Source organism: Colletotrichum paranaense (assembly GCF_030867605.1).
Source record: "Colletotrichum paranaense strain IMI 384185 chromosome Unknown Scaffold_28.1, whole genome shotgun sequence".
Taxonomy (NCBI): Eukaryota; Fungi; Ascomycota; class Sordariomycetes; order Glomerellales; family Glomerellaceae; genus Colletotrichum; species Colletotrichum paranaense.
This window is the reverse complement of record NW_026848986.1, coordinates 158109-180290: the sequence shown is the minus strand read 5'-3', so window position 1 is coordinate 180290 and position 22182 is coordinate 158109. Positions and strand designations below refer to the sequence as shown.

The following is a 22182-nucleotide window of genomic DNA, read 5'->3' as shown; positions in this document are numbered from 1 at the left end:
AGGGGTCAAGAACGGCCCCTGAAAATTTTCTCTGTTGATCGGGTTTGAAAATTTGGAGATAAATGCTCATCATACATCATATTTAAGGAGGGTTGTAGCGGAAACTTGGAAATACGATGTAGTAGGAGCGCTCTACACTATCCGCGATCTTAACGGTAAAGGTACCTTTAGTAGAAACTTGAAGTCGGGTTGGCAGGAACGATGAGGTGGATGGGATGGAGGGGGAGGGGGAAGGGACGAAGAGGGGTCTGGAAGGCGTCGACCTACCCTTTGGGTTGACAGGCACGACAGGCACGGTGGGACGGGCGGTGAAGGAGAAAAAACAGAAGGTGCAGGGGGGTAACTCTGGGAGTAGTGGGGACCCCGATAATGGCCGGGGCCGAGATGAGCCAATCAAGACGTAGTGTTGACGCCTCGGGCTGCCCTGATGCCATACCGCTTTCAGGGCGGGTGGAGGCGGTGGACGGCGCACTTTTGCGTTTGCTTGCATTTTGGCCTTTGCTGCCTTTTCTGCCGACAGAAAAAAAAAAACATTGTTCGCCCGTCTGCTCCGTAAGGCAGCTTAGGTAATGGGGTAGTTTGAGGGGCATAATATACGGAATGCACTCCTAGACTGCTACTTCCATTTCTCTGCTCTCGTGGGGACCACATAGTAAGATGTTTTGCCTCTACTTGGCAGATCCAGTTGCAACAATCAAGAAGGAAGCAAACATTCTGCAGATGGGACTCCAAGGTACGAATCCTTACACAATCAATAAAAGCCCAGCACGAATAAGGTGGGTGGGAAGGAGGGAAGTGCAAGGTAGCATCAACCAATTCTATGGATTTCGTGTTAGCAGCCAGTCCCCTGTTTGCTTGGACTTGTAAAGGACGATATTCCCACACAGACACACACCTTTTCCTGCCGCTCCCTATTTTCCTGAGACGCGGTTGCATCCCATGGATTTTACTCGAAAGCGGAAGTGGACAGCCAAAACAAGCAACAGCATGTACGCAGTATCGTGACACGGCGTTTCTTCGTCTTTGGATGATGGGCCATACTCTCACCCACCCAAGCGTCTCTCGTCGTGATAAGAGCATGAGCAGATGCCATTTTCTTCAATTGTCGGTTCGTGTGTAGACGGTAGCGTTGTAACACAATGCGAAGTGCCCCTCTGCGTCAACTATAGAGAAAGGAGTAGCGCATTGCGCACTCAGAGGCCTGAGGTTGGAATCCTGAATCCGTCGCAACCATTAGAGTAGAGGTTTACGGTCCACCGCAATCCAGCCTAGCCGGGACTGTCTGTCACTGCCGTCTGACATCCGCCATCAACAAGGCGAAAGAAAATAAAGGGTCAGTATTGCTTTTTTGGGACGTAGCCCAGAAAGATGGACAGCATCAGGCAGGAAACCTGGCAATGTCAAACAAAACTCTTCGCGTCTCGCTCTCACTCTTCTTTTCTCGTATACAGGCATCAACATAACTTCCTCATGACAAAGTTGGAGACATTTTCCGTATGCAGTACAGGAGGCATTGTCCATTGTTGTGATCTTTCAGAGCTGGAGAAACTCGCCGGCAGCCAATCATCTCGACCGTTTACATCGCCGTGGACTTGTACCTTCGAAGCCGCGCCGTCTCATCAGACACGTACATCAGACACACACGCACACGCACACAGACATCTCTTCCTTCCCAAGACAGAAGACAGGCAGACGAACAGACAGAAAGTCAAAAAAGTCAGAGACAGACAACCAGCTGCAAACTCACCCGAGTCCTCTTCCCCTGCCCGTCTTACGTTAGTTCAATAAGGTAGCCCGCCGCTGCCCAGAACTTAGGAGCCATCCGACGCCTTGTGCACCAAAAACAACCCGCTACACGTCAGGCCTGAACAGGTAAGCCCAGTCAATGCCTTAGCAGTACCTGATGGAACCTGCTTGGAAGCACCCAGCAGTACCTCGCCATGCCCCGGAATCCCGTTGCGACACGAGGTACCCAGCCTAGCCTACCCGGTGTACCTCTTGACTTTGGTTCCTGTCCCCTTCCTTTTCCCTTTTCCTACTAGACCCCCCCCCCCTCCCTACCACACACATCTCAGCCAACTTTCCTTACCGTCCTTTCAGTCATTCAGCACTCACCTCAGACCGTCGACCCTTGCGTTTTTGACTTCCCCGTGGTTTCTCCTTGACCTGACTTGGCCTTTATTCGCACGCAGCAACAGCAAGGCCAGCCCAGCCCAGCCCAGCGAGCGCACACGCAGTCCGAAATACGCACCTCAGTACCTACGCAGCCTGGTACATACCTTTACGCAGCGACGCCCACACCCGCACACACGCACGCACACATCCACTCCCAGTACCTTACGCCCACACACGCCGTACCGCCGTCGCCGTGGCATGCCCCGCCATTTCGAGGCAACACAGTCGACCCGCCCAAAATTTTGTCTTCACCACCCGCACCGCTTTCCTTCCTCTCAATTCCTATCCCGCCTTCGCCTCGACATCACCCCGTCAATTCACCCAAGATGGACACCACGGCGATTCGAGGCCTGCTCGCGGCCAGTTTGGACCCCGATGCCGACACGAGACGGCGGGCTGAGATTCAGCTGAAGCAGGTATGAACACGAGAACTTCTCTCTTTTTGCCTTTCCCACCCGTCCTCCTTTCCCGCTCTCGCTTCCTGCTGGCCCCTTCTCGTGTCCTGAGAGATCCCGCCCCCTCCCCCACGAATGGCCCCTCCATGACTGCGCCAGGGACGATCCGCACTACATCGCACTGCACGCACATATACAGACGTATACAACATGGACGAGATGCATACCTACCGCCAACACGTCTTCGCACCCTCACGGGCCTGCTGCCCGCTCCAGCTGCCCGGCATCGGGTCCGGTCCCACGGGGCATAGTCGCGGAGTCACCCTTGATGTTGGATTTGCCGGCTGACATATTTTCTCCTGCCACTTAGATCGAAGAGCACCCGGGGTTTATGGACGTTCTCCTCGAGGTCCTTCAGAACGAGCAAGACAACAGTGTGCGACTATCAAGTACGTGGACGGCTCCTCTCGAACCTCGTTGCCCCCCTACTCTGCCTTGCTCTCGTATGGCTTCACCTAGCCAAGCACACATACTAAACGGTTCCTCCTCTTAGCCGTTATCTATATCAAGAACCGTGTAAATCGCGGATGGGAAAAGTCGGACCACAACCCGAATGACACACAAATCGCCGAAGATGAGAAGGCGCGCTTCCGCGACCGTCTGTTGCCCATCATGGCCGCCTCTCAGGGGCTGGTCCGGCAACAGTTGATCCCCGTCCTCCAGCGTATTCTGCATTTCGATTTCCCCGAGAAGTGGCCCAACTTCATGGACTACACTATGCAGCTCCTGAACACGAACGATGCCGCCTCCGTTTTGGCTGGTCTTCAATGTCTTCTCGCCATCTGCCGCGCCTACCGATTCAAGTCTTCGGACGGCGATAACAGAGTCCATTTCGACAAGATTATCGAGGCCAGCTTCCCCAGACTCTTGGCCATCTGCAACGAGCTCATCGCGCAAGAGAGCGATGAAGCTGGCGAGATGCTTCACTTGGCCCTCAAGGCTTACAAGCACGCAACCTGGGTATTTACAAAATCCTCCTCTTGTTGTGCCTGGCTTTGTAACGTTTTGGCTGACACCGTCCTAGCTCGAACTCTCTGCTTTCCTTCGCGCCCAGCAAACCAACTTTGGCTGGTGCACCGTTTTCCTCCAGACCGTTTCAAAGGCTATTCCTGCCAGCGCCATGGCCGACGATTCATACGAGCGTGAAAAACACCACTGGTGGAAGGCTAAGAAGTGGGCGTACTTCAACTTGAACAGACTGTTCATCAGGTAAACATCGGCCTACGGTCCTATAAGCATTTCGAGGGCTGGCTAACGCTGCAATAGACACGGCAACCCCCAATCCGTCACCAACACGAAGGACGAGGACGCTGTTCGTTTTGCCAAGGAGTTCTCCGCCACGATTGCGCCCGAGATTCTTAAGCACTACTTGGCCGAGATCGAGAAATGGGTTGCAAAGACGGCCTGGCTCAGCAGACCCTGCCTGTCATACACTTTGGTTTTCCTCGACGAGTCGGTACGCCCCAAGGAGATGTGGAACCACCTGAAGCCTCACCTGCAGAACCTGGTAATGCACTTCGTGTTCCCCGTCCTTTGCCTGTCCGAGGAGGATATCGAGAAGTTCGAGGACGAGCCCGATGAATATCTTCACAGAAAGCTCAATTTCTACGAAGAGGCCTCGGCCCCCGATGTTGCGGCTACCAACTTCCTCGTCGGCCTGACGAAGAACCGAAGAAAGCAGACCTTTGAGATCCTCAAGTTTGTCAACGCCGTGGTCAACGAGTACGAGCAGGCGCCGGAGGACAAGAAGAACCACATCGCCAAGGAGGGTGCCCTGAGAATGATTGGCACGTTGGCGCCGGTCATCCTGGGCAAGAAGAGCCCCATCGCCGACCAAGTCGAGTACTTCCTCGTCCGCTACGTTTTCCCCGAATTCACGAGCCAGCAGGGATACCTGCGCGCGCGGGCTTGCGACACGATCGAGAAGTTCGAGCAGCTCAACTTCCAGGACCAGAACAACCTCCTTACTATATACCGCCACATCCTCGACTGTATGGCAGACGTCGCGCTGCCCGTGCGTGTCACTGCCGCGCTTGCCCTGCAGCCTCTCATCAGACACGACATCATTCGTACCAGCATGCAGCAGAGCATCCCTACCATCATGCAGCAGCTGCTTAAGCTCGCCAACGAGGCCGATATCGATGCCCTTGCCAACGTCATGGAGGATTTCGTTGAGGTCTTTGCCACTGAGCTGACACCATTTGCCGTTGCCCTGAGCGAGCAGCTGAGAGATACCTACCTCCGCATCGTCCGTGAGGTTCTGGACAAGAACAAGGACAATGGTGAGGATGAGTTTGGCGACTACCTTGACGAGAAGAGCATCACTGCCCTCGGCGTTCTTCAGACCATCGGCACTCTCATTCTCACCCTCGAGAGCACTCCCGATGTTCTGCTCCACATCGAGGCCGTCCTCATGCCTGTCATCCAAGTTACCCTTGAGAACAAGCTGTACGACCTGTACAACGAGGTCTTTGAGATCATTGACAGCTGCACATTTGCTGCCAAGGGCATCTCCCCCACCATGTGGCAGGCCTTCGAGCTCATCCACGCCACTTTCAAGGCTGGCGCCGAGCTTTACCTGGAGGATATGCTGCCCGCCCTGGACAACTTTGTCCAGTACGGAGCTGGCCAGCTGGTGCAGAAGCCCGAGTACATTGAGGCTCTCTTCTCCATGATTTCCGATATGTTCAACGATAATAAGGTTGGAGGCGTCGACAGAATCTGTGCTTGCAAGTTGGCTGAGGCTATGATGCTGAACCTTCGCGGCAACATCGACAACTACGTTTTGCGTTTCATCGAGTTCGCCATGACTGTCCTCACTGCTCAGGATGTCAAGGTCAAGGCTTACAAGATCCACCTCATGGAGCTGGTCATCAACTCCATTCACTACAACCCTATCCTCACTCTCCACATCCTCGAGACCAAGGGCTGGACCAACCGATTCTTCAGCTTGTGGTTCGGCAGCATGTCCAACTTCACCCGGGTACACGACAAGAAGCTGTGCATCGTCGCGATTGCGGCTCTGCTCAGCCTCAAGGCGGACCAGGTCCCTCAGAGCATTGCCGTTGGATGGCCTCGCTTGCTGCAGGGCGTCACCGAGCTGTTCAAGACGCTGCCTGCCGCTATGAAGAACCGCGAGGAGGCACTCCGTGACGACTACCACCTCGACGCCGGCACCTATGACTATGGCGAAGAGGATGAGTGGGCTGAGGACGAGGCTAACTGGAACGTCGAGGACGAGCCTGAGGAGGAGGAGACCAATGAAGGCCGCGATGAGAGCACCGCGTACCTTGAGTTCTTGAACGAGGAGGCTCAAAAGTTCAGCCGTGGCGTTGATGACATTGAGTCTGAGGACGACCTTGGAGAAGACAGCGTTTTGCTCGAGTCTCCCCTGGACAAGGTGGACCCCTACCAACTTTTCAGTGCGACTTTGATGAGTAAGTTGCAGGCTATGCCGTCTTGTATGAACAAATGCTAACCCCCGAGCAGAGATGGAGGAGGAGCAACCTCAATTCTACCAGTCCCTTGCGTCACATCTCACCGCCGAGGACCAAGCCGCCCTGCAGGGCGTCATGCAAAAGGCAACCGAGAATGCCCAGGCTGCCCAACTGGCTCTTGCTCAGCAACAAGGTGCCGCCCCTGTCAACGGTGGTGCTAGCTAAGAGCCCTACCGGAGATTTCATCGATGACCGAGCCGGGCCCCTCATCCCGCTGTGAGGATCGTGTCAAGAGTATAGTGACCTCTGACCGCCCCAGCTCAGAACTTATGAGGGAGACGCGAGATGATCCGAAGAGCCACTGCCGCAACGCAAAGTCGGTGGATAAGGCTCGAAGCTGCCAACTGTCGATGTGGACGAGCGGCTGCAGGAAAGACTGATGAGGCAAAGATTTACGATTACCCCATTCCTAAAAGATTACAAGAGGTCCAAAAGGAAGAAGATCTTCAAGAGCAATAGAGCGTGCAAACGATGGACGGAGGCCAGCTGGATATGAGAGGGAGGTGTATGGAAAGACTGAGTGGTCCTCCGCCAAAAACAAGAAAACGCAGCTTCCCCTGTCGTCGGCAGTTGTGGAGGAGTGAGCAGCAGGCAGGGGAAAAGATGGGACTTGTTGTTTCTGCTCGGATTTTCAAAGGGCGCCACAGAGGATGTTCCGATTGTCTTCGTCTTGGCCGTCTTTTTATTTCAAACCGGCGGCAGGCATAGCATCGTACGGGAGGCCCGCGTGTTGTGTGGATGTATAGCTCATGATGCCCCAAGTCGTAAGTAGTTAAAAATTCCCCCAAACCCAACAATTCAAAAATCATTTCAATATACACTTTGGTCCTCGGTTACGTTGTCCTAGGAGTGGAGGGATTGTAAAGGAATGTGGCTGTTCAGACGGACACGCTACGTCTCCAAGCTTGTCTTCCTTTTAGTATTGTTCTGTCGACCTCGGCGAATTCTTTCAAAGCATTTCACTTGTTGCAGGGAGGGAGGTGAGTGCAATGATTGGGGAAGAAGGTATTTGATTATCTCAGAACTAAGCATGACCCATCTGTAGGTGGCGGTTCCGGCGGCAATCCGAAGCGCTAGATCATACTAACTACGTTACTCAAAGATCCCTCATCTCATGCGGGGTTCGCGCGATCACTGCAATCAAATCTGCCATCAGCATCTCGATTATGAGCCTGACGCAGTAGGCAACCGGATGGGTGCAGGTGTAATGATAGGAATTTGGTGCAGACATGAGGATCATCATGACAACCTTTTCGAGAAAAGGAGAGAGAAAGTCAGCCCTATGTTACGTATGTTTACTTGGAGACTGCGTTTGTGTCGCAAGCAACTTACATCCAAGGATATCGAAAGGCACACAGCCGCCACACCGCAATTGAACAAAAGCCGATATTTGACTAGGCCGCCGGCAATGAGCTCACGCTTGATGATTATGAGAAAAGTCGCATCGAGCACAACGTTGACTAGCAGATCGATGACTATGTCCAGCCGCGACAAGTATCTGTTGATCACTACCGCCAGCTGAGAGGGGTTTATTGTAAAGACGACCCACAGGGCGATGTATGCGAGGTTGAAGATGCCGATGAAGACAACCAGACCTATCTTCATGTACTTGACTCGTTGCTTGTTGTGCATGAGGAGACCGAGTCTGTTGGCGAGAATCTGGGGGGCCAGTTGGGTTTGGAGAACCCAGCTGATGGCGTCCGCAATCATGAAGCCGATGCTGAAAGTTGAGTACAGCATTTTAGCAAAACAGTTTAGGTGAAGAGTGAGTTGGGGACGTTTGGCCTTTTTGCTTACTTTATTGAGATGTCACCGCGGAAAAGTAACCAGACTATAATCGCCTGGGTGGCGTTGGCGAAGAGGAGAATCCATACCCTGGAGTTTGTGTCAATGTCCCTGAATTACCCCCTCCTGAACCGCGGTACTGGTTTGGACCATAGGTATATATATGACTGACATCCAAGCGTAGATATTCTTCAACGAGTTTGTCCTCGAATAGATTAGGAAACTCTGCTGGACGGCTTTTGCAGAGGTGAGTACCAGCAGACCTATGCAGACGCCAAAATAGAGGGCGGGAGTTTCCGTGGTGTCGAACGCCCAGGTCGACGCTCTTTTTCCAAGCATGATGGAAATTGAAGAAAAAAGGAAAAGAGGTTTCTGAGGTCACCAGGGGATGATCGATAGCCTTCTCCTTGACGACGAGAATTGCACAAGCGGCGGGCTTCCTCATGCTTGACCTTTTATTTCGTGGTGGCATCGTTGATGGTTTAGTAGCAGTGGCATCGCGATTTCGATCATGAAAATTCAAACTGCTAGGGCTTGGCGTCCACTGGTGTTGTAGGGCTACTTGCTTGCTTTTTTTTCTGAATTCCCCCTCTCTCTCTCACGATGCAAATTGCGGTTTCATCGGAAAACTCAAGCCATACCTACTCAGCTCTGCCGTGCCGAGATTTACATTGATAGATGGCTGGCAGAGACACTTTGAAAGTACCAGGACGCTGTGGGAGTGCGCCACCTTTCTGACTATGATATCATGATCCTTTCTAGGGGTCACTGGGTTTGGGCTTCCCTAAGTTCATGCCAAGTATCGCGACACCTATACTTGAGCTCAAACTCAAGCTGAGTGGCGACGGCAAATTCCGGAGTCAGCATATTTCTTCTTCAAGTGCGACAAGTGCCGTGAAATATCACCAAGATGCAGGACGCTTTGAGCCTCTAAGCTCGAGGAGGATCGGGGTGTTTTACACAGCCCATCGACTACGCTACGACTAGCGGTGACAATCTCTGGGTAGTTCCGTTGATACCAGGGATCTGTCAGTTTTCAATGAATAGTATTGCTTTCCTTGAACTGGTGGTCTAATCGGTAAGATGCTAGCCGTAACCAGGCGGCTGGTTCAAGTATGAAGGGCGGCAGTAGCGGAAATCTGGAATCTGATAGATCGGACATAGATCGGATAGGATCATGAAACCTCTGGTGGGCGTGGTTGCATGTAGTTACGAACGCGGTTGGGAATGGTTATGATTAGAGCGTCGAGGGTGTGGTAGGCGGGTGATAGAACATGTGGTCCATGTCCACACTCGAGAACCTGAGCAATCACGGCACGTCTGACTATCTGGTCTTTTTTTTTCCCCCCCAGCAATTGGCTTTTGGTCGAAACTGCCCAAGAGCAACATGGGACGTCGGTTGTTGGTGAGCGGGAGTAAGTCAGACCAAGGGGAACCGGGGAGAACGATGGATATCACTTCTCCAGATGCAGAACTCTAGGAAGCAGACACCGGTGAGTCTTGTTTCTGTACTATGTGGATCCGTCGTTCAACCTTGCATTCTGTTCAATGTTAGCCATGGTGAAGGCGTATAGTCACTCTTCAAATACTTGTTTGTTGAGTGGAACAGATGTTGAATGAAGCCAAAGAGTCCTGCTTGCGTTAGTAAATACTGCATTTTTCTTTGTTCAGAAATCGCAATTTTGACCACCGAGGCCTCTGGTTGCTCAATTCTCATGAAGGTCAGTCAGTCCTTGTTCGAGTATTCACTCAACTCTCTCCTCGCTCGTTGATCTGGCAGTAGTACTGCTCCGTGGTTTAGTTCTCCATCGCACCTATTCTCAACGCCACTGGTAACTCTCATTCTACCCATTGCCTCTCGCAATGCGACAAACTAAAGGAAGTCGGTGATGAGGTGAGGAAATTTGTCAACTGCGAATTAGGCAGGTAGTTGACAATAGCTCCTTCCGAATACATCTGAAGGCTCGGGCGAAACGGCATGTAGATACAACGTCGTTCTTGCGAGCTCGCCAACTCTGACCCATCCACACCAGAACATTCATTAGATAGAGGGTTAGTATCTGGCCGTTCGCATTTATACCCTTTCTTGAAGCTCCTCGAATATTTGCCCTCTACACCAGAAGCATAATTTCCGTGGAAGCACAAAAATTACGCCCTAGTTACTCGCGATTCACAACTTCCCTCGGCCATACTCGGCTTCTCTGACACCAAGACTCGAGTTACTGCAAATTACCAGCAGGTTGAAGCTTCTCCAGAAGCCTACCCAACTCCTTCCCGCTCCGCAAGAGGAAGCTCCCAATTGCTATGTTTCGAAATTGGTCTTACCCACAAGGCTTCAGAAGGCAGGATCGGCCAGGAACCGCTCCTTCTTCCACAGCCCCTAGTCAAATTCCTCCTGCCCCTTCCCAGACTTTGGGTTCTGCAAACGGTCCTTCTCCTAATCATCTTCCGCAACTCAATACAATTACATCAATGTCCGCAGGTATAACCTCACAGCAAAGCCAAGTCAAGCCTGTGACGCCTAGGACGCCCCAGACAACAATTACAGTACCTCCTCTGGGTGTACGACATTCGCCTTCCCCGCCTTCACCCTCCTTCGTCGAAGCTGGTCGAATGCAGACGATTTCTCCATTCAAACCCACTGAAAGAGGAACACCGCAGATGACTGGCCCCTCTCGACTTACGTCTGTTGGCCAATTGACAGTCAAGCCAAACCAACCTTTACTCAAGAGTGTCAAAGACAACAACCTGCCGCAGGTGACTACAGCTTCAATGCAGCGCTTTATAGCAGAGAAGCTTGCTCAGAAGCAATTGGCGACTTCCTTGAAGCCCGACATCATGAAGGACAAGCCATACACTGGTCAATCGATCACTGGCTGGAGGAAGTGGGCTAAACGACACAAGAATCCCGCTTACAGCAGGTATCCGGCCTGTAACGAGGCCGTCAACACCCATATCTCCAAGGTACTCTGGGACTCGGAAAATAAGAAGCCAAAAGCACTCAGCGAGCAGAAAGTATACGGCGATTTCATGAAGGACTGGAAGGAAACCCAGTACAGGCAACGGCCGCCTTCGGCGCCAATGATGGAGTCGATCCGACTCATTAACAATGCCAGTCTGCCGCAGGACATCGTCACCAAACTCGAGATTTCTGGCTGGGATGCGACCAAATGCTGCGATCCGACGTTGCCACACTCCGAGAAGAAGTCTGCCAGAGTGCCGCCCAATCTGAAGGGTTCCTCCAAGGACCCGGAATCCGAGTCAGAAAATGACTCGGATGAGGTTGCTCTGGCACAAACTAAGCAGCAACAGAGGGGTTCTTCATTTGACATGGCCATCACCTTGATAGACGATCCCGAAGATGAGGATATTCAGTCCTCCGGCCAATCTCCCCGACAGGCTTCGTCTGCTGCAGAAGCTGTAATCACCAGTCCCAGGAAGGCTCTGCCGTCGCTAGCGTCTTTCCAGCCCCCAAAGCCGCCACGGGTCGTTACCAGTCAGAACGAGGAGTCAGAGGCTGCAGCGTCTGCCAGTCATCATTTCCAAGGCATACCCAGTGTCGGACCCGAGAAGGCATCGAGGATCGGTGGCGTCGCCAAGTCTGACGAACAGTTGACGAAGAAGACGGAGTCGGCCAACTTGGTCCATCAAGACGACAACTCCTTGTCCAACAGGTCCCCGAGCCCTTACTCGTCGTCCTCCTCCACTTCCAACAGCGGGAAGCGAATTTCCACAAAGGACCTTAGACGAGCTCTGTATAAGGTCAAGAAGCTAGGCGCTCTCTCGGGCAAACATTCTACTCAACTTGAAGACCAAGGCGGTCAACTCCTCGCCCAGACACAGAGACTAGATAACATTGAGCGTGCTGTTGGAGAGCAGGTTAGCAATTCCTACAACTTTGCCATGGAACTGGAGGCACACACAACTTTCCTCAAGAAACAAGATCTCGCACTGGCACAGCTCCGCAATGACAACCAGGCCCTACGGGCATGTCTCCAGGACGTGCTATTCCCCCTCGCCCAGGCCGTCAATGCCATGCACAAGTCGACAAAGAGGGACAAGAAAACACTCGAGGTAAACGCTAAGAGAGCCAAAAAGGAATTGGAGGAGTTTGAGGCTGCGGGCAGGAACGCCGAGGCTGTGAAGCGAGGTACCCGGAATCTTGGCCAGGTTTTGCGGGCACCCCATGGCGATAGGATGGACATGAATTGATACCATCCTGGGCATGCTGGTATGCGTATTTTGGTTTGAAGGGAGGACGTTTTTACTGGGAGATGGTTTTTGCAGCATATGACGACTTTGGAGGGTGCCGACTCACATGAACATGAAGAGGCGAACTATATGCATCATCTCTTTGGGTCATCAACAGGATCTGACTGGAGACAGAGCATTTGGCTTCCATGGTGGAGGTAGGTCCATCGAACTAGATAGGCTGGTAAGCACCTCTGCTTTCTCGGTAGCTCAAATACAGCGATGATTCACATGACCTGGCTCTTCACTTGTCTGTTTCGCTGTGACAGCCAACCACTGAAGTGACTGATATCAGCGACGTATCCGAAGCCAACGAAAACGAGGTCCAAGGATCAATTACAGAAGTATCTGGTCTCAAGAGATGCCGATATGACAAGGACACAAGCAGGACTCGACAATATCAACAAGACAAAACCAATGAGCCTCGGAACCGATTTGAATTTGAGCTGAGTTGAGGGCAAAAGGTAAGAAGAACCAAACAGACCCCTCTCTCGCCTCATGACGACGGCGATGAAAGACAAAATAAAACCCAGGACTCCATGAACAATGCAAGCCGGAGGAAATATTAAAAAAAGGCCATGGACAATTTCGCGCGCGCGCGCGCGACTCTCCGCGCTCCCGCAGTGAGCAAGCAACGCTCGCTCCCACGAACGATCAACCCAACGAGACGGACACGCCTTCAAATGAACCCATCTGACGCATGCGATGATGATTCTGTGTCTGGTTCCAATTTGTCGGGGGAAAGAAAAGAAGATGTGCCAACGTTCTCCCATCCATGTTTCCTTCCACCGCCTTCCGACAACCTCAAGTTGGCTGGCGGTCCCCTTAATCCCCAAAAGCCCTCACGAACCCATTGGTCATCGCATCAACGTCCGTCCCAACTTGAATGGCAGGTCCAACATTGCAGCTTTCATCGCATAATTCCACCTTGGTATTTTCAAAACAACAATAAAACTTTCGTGACTCTGACATCGTTTCGTTTCATCTCTCTCCGACCCCTTTTTCGTGAACAGCTTTCTGGCTCACTAATAGCAAACCATCATGGAAAACAAAAATCGATCATCAAAAAAACGCATTTCATTATTTTTCCTTTTTATCGTAGAGTTCAGTTTTCCTCGTCATCTTCCTCAATCGGCGCCGGTGTCCGTCGCTCTGTACGTCTCTTTGGTCGTCGATGGCGTGAACTGCTAATGTTACTCGCCGAATCGTCGGGGGCCAGCTCAAAGTCGTCGCCTCCCCATTCGCTGTCACTATTGGCGTCGTAGTCGCCTTGCGCCCAGCTGGGCCGTTCGTAGCCTGATGACTGTGAGTTGCCGGAGCTCGGATTGGGCAGGACATCGATCCGCCGGCGGCTTTGAAGGCTGTGCATCAATCCTGCTCCACGGTTGCGCAACCCCGTGCGGACGACTTCGGCCCTTAGGTGAAGGGCTTCGAACGCATCCTCCAACGCCTCCATGCCCTGGTAGATTTCTCGCTCTACCTCTGCCAAGACGGCCATTTCCATCTCTTCGTCTCGTGATACTGCCTGCTTGTTGGCCGCCGCGGATGATGCATTGCTCACAAAGGACGCAGGAGTAGCGCCGCGAGAGTAGGCGGAGAATGGTGTAGTGTTGCGAGATGCTGAGAAGCCCGGCGTTCCTCGCACGCTAGGGCTCATGGTCCCTGGCCGAGAGGGGTAGTAACCGCTCGCAGGGGTGGCGCCACGGGACTCAGCTGTGGGAGTATCGTCGCCATCAGCTCCGGACCAGAGGAATCCGTCAAATCGTCCAGAAGTCAAAATCTCCCATTCTTGCGTGTTGATATCGGACATGGTAACAAGTAGATCGTGGGTGTGGGGGTTCTTGACGAGGTACATGGCAACCTCTGCGTCTCGGGGTACTTGTTGTAGTCGGTAAAGACGCTGTAGAGCCAAGCCGGCTCTGACAAGGAGATCCGGGCGGGCGCGGTGCAAGGGTGTAGGAGCCCTTGTTGCCGGCTTCGGGTGATTAGAGCCAGCCAGAATCGCATTAAAATACGGCTGATCTTCCGGGTCCATGTTGGTGAGAATGGCAAACGTGAGTGTCTCATCGTCTACATCTTGTGGCGGCGGCGCAGTGGTCTCTCCGCAGGTGTTGAGCCACTTATCCACGGCTCCCCTGACTTTCTTAGACTGTCTGAGGTAGTGCTCGCGGAATTCCTCGGCAATATCAGGGTCTATCTTGACCGGCGAGTCGGGTCGCGGTGGCAGCTCAGCTGACACTTCGGCAGCATTGGATCCCAAGCTGGCCAGGTCAAACGGTGGCCATTGCGGAAGATCGATGCGACCGCTAACCCATTCGAGTACCTCTCCCCAGCCGAGGCCACGATGTTGAATATCGGGGCCTCTTTCACACACGACACAAGTGCATCCATGCTCAGGAAGCTCTCTGGAAAAGACGTTTTCGAGGCGGTCTAGAAGGCGACGAGCCACAGATCGGTGGCCAGTCGCAACTGCTACGGAGCCGTTGCGGTTGAGAACCGAGTTGTACTGATCCAAGAGGTTGAAAAAGGGTGCGAACAAAGTCTGCGGGCCAACTAGGGGTGGGTTAGATGGCCGGGCGCCATTCTGGCGAGGTAGAACAGAGAGGAATGTTTTCGGGATTGGCTGGATCAGGCCGCCGTTCTGTAAAAGGTAGTCCACCCGCGGTGCTTCCTGTACATCCAGGGCTGGAGGTGGTGGCGGGGGAGGAGGAGGTCCCGTTGGAGGAGGCATATCAGTCATTGGAGTGGCCGATGGTGTGATGTCGTTTTCGGGGTAAACCTGTGGAGGGGGGCCCGGAGGCTTGTCGTTCATGGCGAAGGGCGGTGGGAATGGTGGTGCTTGCGTAGGGGTTCTAGGAGATGAATCCTGCAGGCTTTCGGGAGACGAGTCGCCATCGTGATACTCTGCACGCCGGCCTTTCTTGCTCGAGGAGCTTCGCTTCGAGGAAGATCTAGAAGTGCTCGGCTTGATATTCAAGCTTTCCTGGACGCCAGGTGGGAACGCCGGCGACTTGACGTACGTTGCCTGGCTGCTAGTCTTTGACTTGAAGCTCACCCGGGACTTATCGTCGGCTCTGGAGCCGGATCTCGAAAGACCACTGAGACGCGAGCTTGGCCTGTCTTCCCGGTCTCTCTTGGAAGTCTCGCCGCTAAGTCTCGAGCTCGAACGCTCCTCGCGCACCTTCTTTGACGATTCCTCGGGGGTGGCAGATCGTCTCTTGCCCGACAAGTCGGTCTCGGGCGGACTAGGCGGCCTCGACTCCTTCTTGGACGAACTTTTGCGCTGCTTGTCGGAATGATCGACGCTCTGGGATCGCTTGAGTTCGCTGTCGCCCAGATCGGTGGCTTCGGGGGTGAATGGATCGGCCCTTCTCGTAGCACCAACACCTGATCCTGAGACGTCCTCGCGACTATTGCGGACGGCCTCCTTGCTGTGGGCCTTGCTGAAGGTCGGGTAGGGAAGCGAGATGCGGTCAGTCGACGCCGGACCAGTCAGCGAGGTCCGAGACATTTCGGGAACGAGGTCGGTCATGGAAGAGGAGCGGTCGTGTCCGCGGTCTCTCTCTCGGTCGCGGTCTCGTTCTTCGCGGGTGCGGTGGCGGCGGTGGGAGTGGGAATGGACGTCACTGCCGAGGCCGCTGCCGTCGGCGATTTTCGATTTGGAGGAGCGGGAGCTCACGCGGTGGGATCGGTGTTCCCTGTCTCCCTTTTCTCTGTCGGACCTGCTGCTGCGCTCTGATTTGCTTCGAGAAGCCTTCTTCTCGGCCTTTTCACTTTTCTCGGCCTCCTTGCGCGGGCGCATATCCCCAAAGTCGGGGAGGGAGATTACTCGGCCATCAGCGTCGACATCGACCTCGACGTCACGATCCTGGGAGGACATGGCGGAGCATGGGTGCGTAGCCCGAGAGAGCTAGCCGAATTGCTTGTGCTTTTCTGCGGGGGTTTCTTCGAGTCGTAGTAGCAGTAGAGAAAGGTTGACTGTGACGGTGACGGTGACGGTGACGGGGTCGAGTCGAAAAGCCGTCGGCGCAACGAGTAAGAGGCAAGAAAGTTGACCGACAGCGAAGCTTGCCAAAGAGGGCGTTGGTGGGTTGGAAGGTTTCTGGGAGCCCAAAAGGCAAAGCGGACCGTGGTTCGAGGTCCAGGGTGGGATGGTTCAGTGTGTTTGAGTTCCAAGATGTCGAGAAAGCTGGCGGGAAGAAGGAAAAGGGAACCGAAGCAGGCAGGACCTGGTCTGGGGTTTTGCTCACCGACCCTCGTCGTCTTGAGCAAAGAGGGCGGGAGTTGTTACAAAACTGGGGAATTTCTGGAAAAATGCGCACCCCTGACCTGGACCGAACGGTAGGTGGCGGGGGTCGGATCCGTTTGGCTCTTCGTTTGCTGCGTCTAATGTTTGGAGCGTCAGGAATGATGCGCTTTAACTTTTTCGAGATGTCGTCGTTGTCGTCGGGTCGTGGAAGGCAGGAAATGGAAAATGATGCAAGAAGGACGAGAGAAGTAACGAGACGGGAGATGGATGGACGCTCCCAACCGAGGGAGTGAATGAGTGAGGTGCACACTTCACCTCCAAAGTCATGAGTGCAGGCCAAGCAAGGCCAGGCGGGAGGGATGAGTCCAAGGTAACGGGAGTGGAAAGACGGGCGGTTGCAAGCAGTTGACGAGCAACGCAGCCGAATGTGATTCGATCAGAGGAGCAGCACCCCCCTGTAAGGCGTTGAAGGGAACTGCGGCGGGTTGGTTGGTACTTTGGGTACAGGTACAGGTAGGCTAGGCGGCCCACACCTGGGTCTCTACGTTACTGCATCTATGGGTATACGCTACCGCTTCTTGCGTGCCTTACAGCGTAAAAGCGAAGGAGGGGGTGGAGAAGAATAACGGGGAGATGGATGTCAAGGGAAGGCAGGCGAAGGGTGATTTAGAGTAGGGGAGTAGGCGGTGACACATGTCCTCCTGCAACGCATTATTCGGGCACTGATTCAGTTGAGAGAGGTGTCGAATGAGTGATTTGGTGAGGAGGTGTCCGTACGTTGAATTGTATGCAATACCTACCCACCCCACGTATTCCGTAAGGTAAGGTAAGGTAAGGTAGACCTGTGGCCAGAACTTGACGTGGCACCGGGCTGAGTTGCAACGAGTTGCGCCTGGACTGGACGTGGACGGCGACGCAATGGGACTGTGGGAGGGAAGTCCCTTGGGGATCCACAACGGGCACTGCCAGAAGCTCGGGCCACACCTATCACTTTTATTGGTAGATTCCATCAGCCAGTGTCCCTCCGTCAAGAAACCGTTCCTCCACACGGTAAAGAACCAGTGTGCGAAGCGGGCAAGACGTACCGTTTCAGAAGCGAACGAGAGCTCGGTATCGCACCGTGTGACATCCTCTTTGCCCATCAGCTCCCGCGCATATTGAACATCGGACATGATCTGCCTACCCTTACCTTGGCACCTTGGATAGGCAGACCAGCACATTCCTCGAGGATTTAGCATCGTGGCTGACGTGCAAATGGACGAAGCCATTCGCCATCGTACACAGACGTAAGGAAAAGTATTCACCTACTCAAGCAGGCGGCGTGCCTAGAGTGCCTGGCTCAACGATAAACCAGAAAGTGGCTGGACTGTCTCAATTCAAGCAATGATCGAACATCAAACCACTTCTCTACGTAAGGTCGCGGTGGTAGGTACGCAACTAGTCTCGAATAACCTCGAGCAAGAATGGTCTGAATAGGCCCGCTATCGACCCGAGTTTCGTCTCGAAGCACCTCGCTTTTCCTCCGTCATAGCTGCAAAACTGTCTCTTGCTTCACATCATCTCGGAAAGCAAACGCACAAGATCATGCCTACCTATGCCGCATAAAGTTGCCGTCACAGTGCTCCGTGAGAGAGACATTGCTGCCTCAAATAGAAATGCCCATGTCTCACGTACCTGACTATCTTACCTTAGACTCGCCGGACTACCTACATATACCACTTACTTACCTTTAGCACCAACACATAAAGTACCTAAAGTACCTACGCCGATGCACTTTCCATCCAACAAACTCGATGAACCAACCTAACCATCAAACATCCGTCTTGCACCCAAAGACAGACTGGCAGAGTAAGGCAACTAGAATGCTTCCCAAAATAAACCCCATCCTGGCCCAACCAACCTACACTACTACTTTACCACTCCTCCTCCCATGTATTGATACCCTTCCACCCTTTCCCTCCCCCCCTCCTCTCCTGCAACGAACGGCGCGCGAACCCGCCGCCCATCGGGCACCAACAAACGAACCGCATGTGTGCAGAGTCCCGTCGACCTGTCTCTCGCACCAATCACCGCCCCGCCCAGCGAATAAGCGCCCGGGCCATGCATCCTCGTGCTTTTCTCTCGCGCACCACACCACCATGAATCAATCAATCAATCAACCCACCATCACCTGTATGCCATTATCCGAGGTTGTTTGAGATAGGTAGGCGTAGCTACTTGATCTTGAAGTGTCTACGGAGTAGTTGTTGGTCCTTGTAAGCATATCTTATCTGGTACCGTCCACGTTTGGATGGTCGCTCGTTTCACCCTCACATCCAGTTCAGATCGATCCCATGGAGGAATATCATTCAAGTATCGTTCCATTCCACTATTCAGCCATACCTGGGTAAGAGTAATGTGTTATCCAACTCTCCAACCCTAGCCAACTACATGGTGCTTTATAGCCATCTCTCTTTTGTAAAATAACTCGTAAAAATTCATCATCAAACAACTTTTTTATCCCAAGGCTGTCTTTGAAGTCTCAACTCCGATGTATATATATCCACCCAATTTTTTGCGCTTTGAGAAGAGGTCTACGCGCATGTACGCTCTATGCCGTATAAATCACACTTATATCGCCCATTGATGAGAGTCTGCAAAACTTTGGCGTTTACAAACGATCCAGGAGACCCTGGCTCTCGAGGAGCAGGACAATCTGGTGAACAATGGAGCGGACCGTCTGCTGCTCGAGGTTGACGACGAGGTCGGCCTTGGCGGGCGCCTCGTACGGGTCGTCGACACCGGTGAAGCCCTTGATGTCGCCGTTGCGCGCCTTCTGGTAGATGCCGCGCTTGTCCGTCTTCTCGGCGTACTCGAGCGGGGTGGCGACGTGCACGAGGAAGAAGGGGCCGGCCTTCTCGACCAGCTCGCGCGCCTTCTGGCGGGCCTCGTCGAATGGCGCAATGGGCGCAGCAATGACGGCGGCGCCGGCGCGGGTGAGCTCTGAGGCGACGAAGGCGATGCGGCCAACGTTCTTGTCGCGGTCCTCGCGGCTGAAGCCGAGCTCGGAGGAGAGCTCGTGGCGGACAGTCTCGCCGAGGAGGAGGGAGACGGAGCGGCCGCCGCCCTGGTTAAGCGTGACTTGAAGGGCCTTTGCGATCTGGTCCTTTCCGCTGTTGAGCAGGCCGGTGAGGAAGATGGTGAAGCCCTTTTGGGCGGGGAGGGGGTTCTGCTCGCGCAGGACCTTGACGACCTCGGGGTAGGAGAACCACGCGGGAATCTCCTTGCCGGTCTTGAGGCGGTTACGGAGCTCGGTACCAGAGATGTTGGCGGTGTGAGTGCCAGGAGCGATCTCGTTGGCGGGCTGGTACTCGTCGCGGTCGGGGATGTAAATCATCTCCTGGAACTCGACCATGGTGATGCCGAGCTCGTCAGAGTACTTCTGGACGGCGACCTGGGCGTCGTACGGGCCGTAGTGGTCCTTGCCGTTCTTGTTCTTGCCGGGGCCGGCGTGGTCACGGCCGACAATGAAGTGCGTGGCGCCGTGGTTCTTGCGGATGATGGCGTGCCAGATGGCCTCGCGGGGACCGCCCATGCGCATGGCCAGGGGTAGCAGGGCCAGGGCGGCCATGCCGTTGGGGTATCTGGGGAGGAGGGCCTTGTAGACGCGGACACGGGTGAAGTGGTCAATGTCACCGGGCTTGGTCATGCCGACGACGGGGTGGATAAGGACGTTGGCTTGTTGGGAGCGGGCGGCGCGGACAGTGAGCTCTCTGTGGGCGCGGTGCATGGGGTTGCGAGTCTGGAAAGCGACGACCTTGTTCCAGCCGAGCTTCTCAAAGTGCTGTCTCAACTCGGCGGGAGTGACTTTTGATACTCGTTAGTCTCGATGTTGTGGGTTTGCTGCGTTGATATGCGCCAAGGGCATGGTGGACTTACATCTGAGGTCGAGGAAGTCGTAGTGAGCAAGACGCTGGATAGCCTCGAGCTTACCGCCAACGTAAAAGTCGTTGGTATTGTTGAAGAGGTGCTTCACACCGGGGTGGGTGTCGTCGTCGCTGCCAAAGACCTCAATGGCCTCCTTGACTCTAGAGAAACATGTCAGCCGATGCCAATTCCCTGAAGACATGTTTGACCTACCTGTCGGGCTTGTAGACATCCTCAACGGTAAGGATGGCAAGGTTACGGTCGTCTCTAAGGTCGCGGAGGGTGATGCGCGCACCGGGCTTGATGGAGAGGGTGTCGATCTGCTGCTGGGAGACATCGAGGGTGATGGGCATGGAGAAGAGAGCGCCATCGGCGAGACGGTTGTCCTTGACGACTCTGCACCAATCATGTTAGCAACCAGCATCTTCTGGGGAGCAAGTCTTGTTCGCATGTTCAACGTACCCATTGTAGTCCTTCTCGGTCATGAAACCTATAGAGATGCCACCACAGTCAGTCCCGCTGTTCTTGGGCGAGCAACGTAATCGTGGGGAACTTTGCCCCTCCAAAAAAAATCATGGCGGGGTCGTTTCCGCAGCGCAACCCCACCACCCTCGTCGCGCAACGGATGCAGAAGGGGGGCAACCGCCGCCGCAGCAGCCAGCAGAAAGTAGCAGCAACAGCGCGGGCAGTAAACACCACGTACCTTCGAGAGGAGAGAAGCCACCGTTGAGGATCAGCTCAAGATCGCAGAGGTGACGCTCGGTCAACAGGAGAGAAGGGAGCTTGTCGGCCTCGGCTAACAGCTCAGACTGGCGGGGCGCATCGCGCGCGAAAAGGTCCTTGAGGACACCGCCGTGGGGAGAGTTGGCCATTGTGTATGTCTTTGAAGAAAGCGCGAAGCTTTGTAATAGGGAGCGGGTTATTATGGGATCGTCAAAAGACACACTCTAGACGATGCTTAGAGAGGAAGAGAGAGAACACACAACGAATTGAGCCTGCAGCTTCTCGTTGTAAAGGGAATATTGGGTATAAAAAGGTAGATGGGAGGGGATTCACGGATGAAGTAGAAGAGACAGGAGAACAAGCGGGAGAGGGAATCTGGCGAGGAGACGGGCGAGGGCAAAGGTGTCTTTTATTCTCCTCAGACACACAGACAGAAGGACAGAGACAAAGTGAGAGAATTGTCGCTCGTTCCCGGCGTCAAGTCGGCCTTGCGTGTGTTGCTGAGGTGCGCTGCTGGTGCTGTACGGATACCCCGTTGTCCAAGGTAAAAATTGGAGGCTGTTTAGTTCAAATGACGTGATCGCTACCTTGCACATGTACCCTCCTTGGCGGCATGCCATGTACTCTTAATTACCAATGTTGGCTCTTTGTAGCCCTCTCTGCCGCAGTCAGCCACGACTAAGTCATGTTCGCCACGATAAGTTACCGTAAGGTCCCATCCCATCCCATCCCATGCCGTCCGAAAAGAGACTTGGTCGCGGTGCGTAGCCGCGGAAAAAGTCTGCTCTTCTCCATGCTGTTGCATGTCTGACCCGGAGACTGACCCTGGGAGATCCATGAAGCCGTGGGGTCGCTGTTTTGCAATGTCGCGGCTCGGTGTTCCGGCATCTTTTTGGCGTCGGGACGGGTATTGGTAATAACCTACTCCAGGTCTGACAGAACACCTCAACCCAGCCTGACCACCCCATGTTTACATTGCGTCGAAGAGTAAAGCAGAGGCTTCTTGGAATAGCGTAGAAACTTGCGATACCAGCGCAATGAGTTCTTCATCAAGGGTCCTCGTCGGTGGTATGGCGCAACGAAGATTGCCAATTCAAAGTACCCCGCCAAATGTGGCTTGATAAGCCCCGATATCGATCAT

At 53.8% G+C, this 22182-nt stretch overlaps 5 protein-coding genes across 5 annotated transcripts; 2 read left to right on the top strand and 3 right to left on the bottom strand.

Annotated features, from left to right (window-relative positions):
• Window positions 1-1815: 1815 nt before the first annotated feature.
• Window positions 1816-6292, top strand: CPAR01_16730 (importin-beta domain-containing protein; the record flags this gene model as incomplete). Its single annotated transcript, XM_060500975.1, has 7 exons — window positions 1816-1968; window positions 2193-2591; window positions 2941-3019; window positions 3124-3590; window positions 3655-3839; window positions 3897-6067; window positions 6120-6292. Coding segments are annotated over 7 exons (3627 nt in total), but the record flags the coding sequence as incomplete, so codon positions are not given.
• Window positions 6293-7223: 931 nt separating this feature from the next.
• On the bottom strand, window positions 7224-8251 carry CPAR01_16729 (uncharacterized protein; the record flags this gene model as incomplete). Its single annotated transcript, XM_060500974.1, has 4 exons — window positions 7224-7376; window positions 7460-7847; window positions 7925-8002; window positions 8085-8251. 4 exons carry the CDS (start codon window positions 8249-8251, stop codon window positions 7224-7226), a joined length of 786 nt encoding a protein of 261 aa, XP_060340351.1.
• Window positions 8252-10384: 2133 nt separating this feature from the next.
• CPAR01_16728 (uncharacterized protein) lies at window positions 10385-12124 on the top strand (the record flags this gene model as incomplete). Its single annotated transcript, XM_060500973.1, has 1 exon — window positions 10385-12124. The coding sequence occupies one exon, from the start codon at window positions 10385-10387 to the stop codon at window positions 12122-12124; it is 1740 nt and encodes a 579-aa protein (XP_060340350.1).
• A 1144-nt stretch (window positions 12125-13268) lies between these two features.
• On the bottom strand, window positions 13269-16043 carry CPAR01_16727 (uncharacterized protein; the record flags this gene model as incomplete). The annotated part of the gene is made up of 1 exon (XM_060500972.1): window positions 13269-16043. One exon carries the CDS (start codon window positions 16041-16043, stop codon window positions 13269-13271), a length of 2775 nt encoding a protein of 924 aa, XP_060340349.1.
• Window positions 16044-19062: 3019 nt separating this feature from the next.
• On the bottom strand, window positions 19063-21190 carry CPAR01_16726 (sulfate adenylyltransferase; the record flags this gene model as incomplete). The annotated part of the gene is made up of 5 exons (XM_060500971.1): window positions 19063-20258; window positions 20331-20479; window positions 20532-20714; window positions 20781-20808; window positions 21022-21190. 5 exons carry the CDS (start codon window positions 21188-21190, stop codon window positions 19063-19065), a joined length of 1725 nt encoding a protein of 574 aa, XP_060340348.1.
• Window positions 21191-22182: the final 992 nt, after the last annotated feature.